This window comes from Enhydra lutris, unplaced genomic scaffold (genome assembly GCF_002288905.1).
Source record: "Enhydra lutris kenyoni isolate GAN:26980312 unplaced genomic scaffold, ASM228890v2 scaffoldscaffold13, whole genome shotgun sequence".
Lineage (NCBI taxonomy): Eukaryota > Metazoa > Chordata > Mammalia > Carnivora > Mustelidae > Enhydra > Enhydra lutris.
This window is the reverse complement of record NW_019154097.1, coordinates 45,645,203-45,652,721: the sequence shown is the minus strand read 5'-3', so window position 1 is coordinate 45,652,721 and position 7,519 is coordinate 45,645,203. Positions and strand designations below refer to the sequence as shown.

General features: G+C 59.2%; 1 protein-coding gene across 1 annotated transcript in view; it reads left to right on the top strand.

The window, feature by feature from the left end:
* The window catches only part of LOC111146011 (RCC1 like), a 21,460-nt gene extending 14,304 nt beyond the window's left edge, over positions 1-7,156 (top strand). Inside the window, exons 9-11 of the mRNA XM_022501374.1 lie at positions 732-905; positions 2,842-2,927; positions 6,428-7,156. Of these exons, the coding sequence (XP_022357082.1) occupies positions 732-905; positions 2,842-2,927; positions 6,428-6,505 (338 nt within the window). The 3' untranslated portion in view covers positions 6,506-7,156. The remainder of the gene's footprint in view (positions 1-731; positions 906-2,841; positions 2,928-6,427) is intronic.
* The last annotated feature ends 363 nt before the right edge of the window (positions 7,157-7,519 follow it).

Genomic DNA, 7,519 nt, shown 5'->3' with positions numbered 1-7,519 from the left:
GATCATGACCTGAGCTGAAGGCAGAGGCTTAACCCACTGAGCCACCCAGGCTCCCCATGGGCTCAGTTTCATAGGTGCTGAGGGTGACGTTTTTGACAGAGGATGAGAGCCTTCTAACCTCTGTAATGATAGCCGACCTCTGGGGTCTCCTCCTCCCTGTCCCTCCCCCTGGGCCAGAGACTCAGCCCCGCCTTCCCCAGGGAGGCTGTGTCCAAAGACACTAGGCAGAGAGGAGAGCCATCAGGTATGGATCCCAAGGCCTGTGCCCAGTTAAACGCCAGGCACCGCTGAGAAGCAGTAAACCTTCTGTGACCAGGATACTCATTTCTGAGACTTTTAGGAATGTGGCCACAGGTTGGTCGTGTCCTCGGCTTGCTCCTGCCCTCGGTGTGAAATGTAGAACCTTTGGGTGGGGAAAACCGTCCCGAGCCTCCCCTGTGCTCACTGGGCAGCTGGGTGGCTGGTGCCCGGGGCCGGTCCTGGTTAGCTCCAGATGTGGGAAGCTCGTGTCCTGAGCAGGGTTCGCTGGCTGGACGTCTGCCACGAGCAGGACTTGGAAAAAGGGAGAGAAGAAACGCGATTTTAGATCTCCGTCCGTGGGTTCTTGACAAGCAAGGAGGGGGAAAAACCCATCCACGTGGACACGGGATTTTGGTGGCATGATCTGAATTTCCAGGGAGGGTGGGCTGCGCTCGTTCGCCCGACTGACCGTGGTGTTTGCTCTAATGCAGGAGAAGGACATGTTTTCGTCTGGGGCTACGGAATTCTTGGGAAAGGACCGAACCTTGTGGAAAGTGCCCTTCCCGAGGTGATCCCGCCCAGTCTCTTCGGCCTGACGGAGTTCAACACGGGAGTCCACGTTTCCCTAATCCGATGTGGCCTCAGCCACTTTGCTGCCCTGACCAGTGAGTGGCCCGGCCCGTGTGGCCCTCGGGGCGGCTGAGCTTACAGACCTTCAGGAGGGCGGCTGAGCCATGAGGCGCTTGGCCTTGAGGTCGTATGATGTGCGTCTCCTCTTCATCCCAGAGTTCATTGGCTCTGTGGTCAGGCCACGGTAAAGCGAGTTTCCTCGTGAGGACACCTGTTGGCGGTGGGAGAGGGTCGAGCATGTCGGGGTGCTGGCGGAAGCCAGCTACGGGCTGGTGAATCCACAGTGGGTGACCAGGAGGCGACAGGGGCCACAGGAGGTGGGTCTGGGAGCCCGTCCTGCGGTCTCGCGGGGGCCAGGCTGCCCAAGTCCTCCAGCGGGATCAAAGGCAAGGCCAAGATGCAGGTTTTCGCCGAGTGTTGCCAGACTACAGAGCCATGAAGGATCCCGTGGCTCGGCGGTCCTCTGGCTGGTGTGTCGCCGCGTCTGTTACGCCGCCTCCACGAGCTGCCGGATGGGTCTGCCTCTGTCGCGGACGTGAACAGTCAGGCCGAACGACGCTCATTTCCCGTTGTGGTTCTCCAAAGCAGATTTGTGGTTTCCTTGCGATTGGAAAATCACATTTCATGGGAAGTAGTTGTTTTCTTTGGGAACATCCGGGCTGGGACGGTGAGTTTGGGTTGCCCTGAGTCATGGCAGGTTTTTGAGGCCGTTTTGCCTGAGCCCGTAAGAAGCCATACGGCCGAATTCTGGGGGTAACAAAGGTGTATTTTCTAGGGCGTTTCCGGGCTTACACTGCGTGCAGAGTCGCATGCTTGGAAGTCCGTACGACGTGTTCGACGGGGGTGGACTGTTTCCCGTTTGCTGTCAGGCCGTGCGGCCGCTGTGGGTCCCGTTGATTTTCCCCAGGGCCCGGTGGCCGCCTCCACGTGCCAGTTGCTGCCCCTCAGTCGGGGCAGCGTCAGAGCTGGCACTCGGCCCCGTCTGTGGGCCCAGCATTTGCATCCGGCCAGCTGGGGGTTGGCTGGCAGTGGTGGTTTACCCCCAGGTCTGCTCTCGTTCCGGAGCGGGGGCCAGAATGAATTGTTCTGTCGGAAGGCTCAGATCCGAGTGGGGAGGACCAAGGAGGATAGTGAGAGCAGAGGGCTCTGACAGCTTGGAACAAAGGGGTTTCTTTTTTAATCAGCCTGGATTATTGTAGTCCTGGCTTTTCCGTGGCTTTTCTTCTATTCCCTGTGACCGCAGCCTTTTGCCAGGAATGGGGTCTCTGTGCCGAGGGGCGCCCCCAGCTGGCGTGGACGGAAATCTGCGGCAAAGGCGGGGCTGCGGGTGGTGCCCTGCCGGGCTGGGGGTCCGTCCTGCAGGTTGGCACTTCCAGGGCCCCCTGTGCCTTCGGTCTGCCGGGCCGTCCTCCTTCACAGCTCTTCATACAATTGGTGAACATCCGTTTTTACGGTGAGGTCTGCTCCCTTGTCTAGGTCTTACTCTTTGAGTCACCGCAGCCCCGTGTGGGCAGGGACCGTGCGTGTTCAGTCGCGGCCCTGTCCCGCTTCCTGGCACACGGACGTAGACCCGGCCCAAAGAGGCACTGGTCACTGCGTATCTCTGGACCACATGGTCCTGAGATATGGAAACCAGATAAGGAATAACGGATCGTCCTGCTTCTCTGTTGGGGTGTGACTCGGGCCCGAGGGGGTCGGCTGCCAGGCTTTGAGGAGGGGGTGTGCAGAAGGGGCGAGCAGAGCGGGCTGTGCGGAGCTGCTGGCCTCAGAGCTCCGCATGTGTGCCCGTCCCCCGTGTGACAGGCGCAGCGCGCGTCCATTCAAAGGAGAGCATTAAGGCCGGGTGGAAATTGAAATTTGACTTTGGGCCCTCTTGGTCCCTGGTTCTAGAAAGCCTGTTCTCATGACCCTCCTCCTGGAGACTTGCTCTTGGTCTAGCTCCAACCACACACCATTTTCCTTTCTTTGCAGACAGAGGAGAGCTGTTTGTGTGGGGCAAGAACATCCGCGGGTGCCTGGGCATCGGCCGTCTGGAAGACCAGTATTTCCCGTGGAGGGTAAGGCTGTGCTGGGCGGGCTTGAAGGCGCGCCCAGGGCGTGGGGCTCCCCCAGCGTGTGGCTGGCCACGGCGCCCCCTCTCAGGTCTCGGCTGTCCCCTCCTGCCCCGCGGCTCCAAGGGAGGCTCCAAGGGAGGCCCCATCGTGGTGAGGAGCCAGGGAGGGCGCCTAGCTCTCTGGGCTCATGCCCTCAGCTCTGTCCCGCGGCCTGCTGGGTGAGCGGCCTGCCGGAGAGGGGAGCAGGCGGGCCGAGGGTTCCAGCCCCTCGTCTGGAGGCTGTCTGTGGGCAGGTGGAGCGGGGAAACAGAGGCACGCCAGTGCCTCCGCAAGGAGAAGGCCACATGCAGGCCGGGTGCCCTGGGGTCCCTGAGAGGGAGAGATGGGAAACGTCAAAGCTGCTGCGCCGGGACCTGTTTACAGCCTGTGCGGAGGAAAGTTTTACAGCGAATTGGAAAGAAAGGATGTTTAATATTCATAGGGCCTTACCACAGCCACCAAAGTAAAAAAATGAAAGCTCTCCTTAGGGGGAGGATGCAATTATACAAAAAAGGCCCATTGTGGGGCGCCTGGGGGGCTCAGTGGGTTAAAGCCTCTGCCTTCGGCTCAGGTCATGATCCCAGGGTCCTGGGATCCAGCCCCGCATCGGGCTCTCTGCTCCGCAGGGAGCCTGCTTCCTCCTCTCTCTCTCTCTGCCTGCCTCTGTGCCTGCTTGTGATCTCTCTCGCTCTGTCAAATAAATAAATAAAATCTTTAAAAAAAAAAAAAGAAAGAAAAGGCTCATTGCAAAATTAAAGGGGAAAAAGGTTCTTTTCTAAATTGTAGTTTATCTCAGTGTTGTTTACAAAGCTCTCCTAGGGAAAAAAAGCGGTTTGTATTTTTGCCTACGGACCGTATGTACCCACGTGGTACCAGCGGCGTTACAAAAAACGAGTCTCCCATCTCTGGTCCCAGAGGCCGCTGGTACTAGTTTCTTGGGTGTCCTTCCAGACAGTCTCTGCGTTGAGATGTGCGTGCACGCGTGCGTGTGTGTACGTGCGCTAGGCTGGTTTTAATAACGTGTTTTGAAATAGCGCAGAGCACTTTGTAAAACCTCCGGTGAAAAGGCGGACACGGTGTCGAACTTAAATAAAATCAGGATTTGTCCAAAACCCTCTGCAAGACGTTCCCAGGCACCTCAGTCTCGGGGGGCTGTTTCCTTTGGCTGCAGACCGTCCTGGTTCCCGGTGACCTCGGCAGGCCCCGCGCCCTTCGTAAAGACTAGAGGTGCCGTCCCTAGGAAACCAGGTCAGGACAGGGGCTTCCTGTTCGCTGGAGAGGATGGTTGTGTGCCGGAGTGGGGCGCGGTCTGGCGGGGGCCTTCTCGCTCAGCCCCGAGCCTGCGATCCCCTTGTGGGTGAGGAATGGCCCGTTGCTTGGTGGACAGTGGGGGTTAGGACAGGTGACACGGACGCCCGTGACGCGGAGGTCCCACTCGCTTCGTGGCAGATCCTCACTTCTCGCCGAGGGGAAGCGGCCGAGTGGCTGGGGTTTGGACGCGTACCGCTGTGCCGGGTGTGGGGGGCTCCCTCCTGCCTGCCTTCCCCCCAGAGTACAGTGGAGATCAGCCAGGCATTAAGATTGGAATCTGGGCACTGTCCTGTTGAAATGGCGGGGGGTGGTGCCCGCTGTGGGGCGGGAAGCGCCCAGGTGCCAAGGCCGCACTTGCGGTTCAGGCCAGAGTCCCCCTCCACGGACTCCTCACTCACCAGGTGGCCTCTGGGAACGTGGCTCCCTGCACCCCTGCTGGCAGGGAGGGACGCCCCAGGCCGCCCCCCCGACAGCTGCTTTCCTGTCAAACCACTGCCCTCCCCCTGGCACTTCGGTGGAGCCCTGCGTGCGGGTGGGTGGCAGGCGGCCCCGAGTGCCTCCGGGCGTGGTGCTGAGGGCCTGGCCCTCGCCGTGCTCCCCGGGCCCACAGCTGCCAGCCCGGGCTCTGGGCAACGGCGGTGGCAGGAACTGGGTTTGGGATCCACGGGGTTGGAGTCCTTAAAGATCAGACTCGTCCGGTGCCGGGTAGTGGGGTCTTATCTCCAGCCTGTTCTCTTGCACTTTCTTTCTGTTGTTGTTGTTTTTTAATGACACGTGATTTTAATTTTTATTTTATTTATTTTTAAAGATTTTATTTATTTAAGAGAGAGAGAGACGTAACAAGAGAGAGCACAGGCGCGGTGGGTGGAGGGGGACAGGGAGAGGCAGGCTCCCCACTGAACGAGGACCCCCTCCCCCCGACTTGGGGCTCGATCCCAGGACGCTGGGTCGCGACCTGAGCCGAAGGCAGAGGCTTCACCGACTGAGCCGCCCAGGCGCCCTGTGATTTTTATTTTTAAAAAATTTGTATTTTCTTACTAATCTTCGGTGGGGGAACCGTTGTGTCACTTTAAAAGTATTCCAGGAAGGGGAGAGAACAGAGGAAAGCCCGGTCTGTAGCTCCTGCAGCAGCACCGACTGGTTCTCCGCAGACTGGCAGACTCACAGAGCCCGGGCTGCCCTGACCCTCTGCGGACTCAGGGAGGGACACCCGCGCCCCCACCCCCGACTCCAACCTCTCCTTCCAGAAGCTTTCCTGGAGGTTGTCGAGCCGCACACTGACACTCAGAGCCGGTCAGGGAGCTTGTGTCAGGAACCTCTGCGGGGGCGGTGGAAGCCAGCGGGAAGGGGTTTCCGGTTCAGAGGGAAGGTGGGAATAAAGGGACAGATGCCGACAGGGTGGGGTTAAAAGGTACTTAATACCGGGGAGCCCCGGGCGGCTCAGTGGGCGGAACGTGTGACTCTTGATCTCGGGGCTGTGAGTTCGAGCCCCACAGCGGGTGTAGAGACTACTTAAAAATAAAGAAAAAAAAAAAGGGATTTCATATCTTTTTAATTCTTTTTCACTGAATGTCATTTTATACTGTGCCCAGGAGAGGGTCTTACCTATTGAAAGAACGATAATGATAGACGGCCATGCTGTCCGCATGGGCGGGCGCTGCTGCAGGGTGGCCCGCAGGGCCCGTGGCCCCCTCTGCGACACGGGAGACCTTCCTTGTCGAGGATGCATGTCGTGCAGGAAACTGCCGGCCCGGGACTGAGGCTGACGGCGTGCGCAGCCGCAGATGCCGGCCGGGGGCCTCCTTCCCAGAGTGGACCCCGGCGTCGGGAGCTGGGGCTTCTTGAGCTCCAGGGAGCCATGGGGGTGACCCCCAGGAAAGGTCACCGAGCCCCTGGCTTGGGAACAGGTGTTGACCGCAGGGCTGAGTAGCCTCTGTGGGAGCTGCGGGTTCTGGTAGCCTCTGCGACGGGCGGGTAGGAACAGTCACGTCTGCCGTTGGCTGCGTGGGACGCCAGGGTGTCTGCACGGTCGTTGGAACTGCCCTGCTGGGCTCAGATGGGTCAAGTCACCAAGAGGCAGAGCCGGGCTCAGGCCCAGGATGGGCGGCTTCCGAACCATGTCCCCTCACGCTGTGCTGGGTCTTGTTTTGCAGGTGACCATGCCTGGGGAGCCCGTGGATGTGGCGTGCGGTGTGGACCACATGGTGACTCTGGCCAAGTCCTTCATCTGAAGCTCGACCCTGGAACTTGGCCTCAGAACCCCTTGGACTGCTTGGCAGAGACCCCAGCGGGGCTGTTGCCGGGGGTCAGAGAGGACCCAGACCCCTTGTGACGCGTGACGCTCTCTGCCAGTGCCCTTAGCAAGAACTGGAAGTCCCGGGACTCAGGCCCCTCTCTGGCCGAGGGTGGGACCCCCTGCATCATCAGGGGATGGCTGTCCTCATCCGGCCAAGCACCAGCGAGAGGGGCCCCGGGCTGTGTCTCATCCGACCCGAGCAGCTGGCCTGAGGGAAGCTTAGCTCTAAGCCATGCCGTTCTGTTTGCGCTTGAAGGTTGCCTGATGGCTCTAGTGGCCAGGAGGGGTTCCGTAAGCCTCGGACCCCAGCAGAGCTCGTGGTGGGCTTGTGGGCGTCAGGGCGAGTCCCCGCCTGAGTGCGGGAGCCGGGCTGAGAAGCTCGGAGAAGTTAGAGCGAGGCCACGTTCTTGTGCACCAGATACCCCTGCTTTCAGAAGCGTGGCTGGAGGGCCAGCCCCGGAGGAGAGACCCAGAAATCACGGAAAACAGTTGAGGTCGTAACGTCAACTTGGCCTTTCGTTTAAAAACATCTTTGGAAAATCTCTTTTGGAATAAAGTCTATTTTCTGCCTTTTTGTTTTTGAGCACTGAAGAGTTTTTTTTGTTTTTTTTTTAAATCTTACTTGATCATTTAGAGATTCGCTCACAAAAACAAGGCTTTTGTTAAAGAGACAAACTAGAAGCCAGTGACAAATACTTCAGAAGACAGTCCTGCCTGAAAACGGTGTGTCTGCACAGTCTCCTCCCCACGGTTTCGTTGGGAGAAAACGACAACCGGGTCACCCCCCGGGGTCTCGCCCTGTGGCCGCACCCCCTTCCTCTGACTCATTCCTTCAACAGATACTCTGTCCCGGTGGGGCAGCTACTGTCGGTCACACCGGACCACTCGGGGACAACGCCCCCGGAAGCAGGTCCCATGGAGCTTACGTTCTGGGAGGCGAAACACAGCG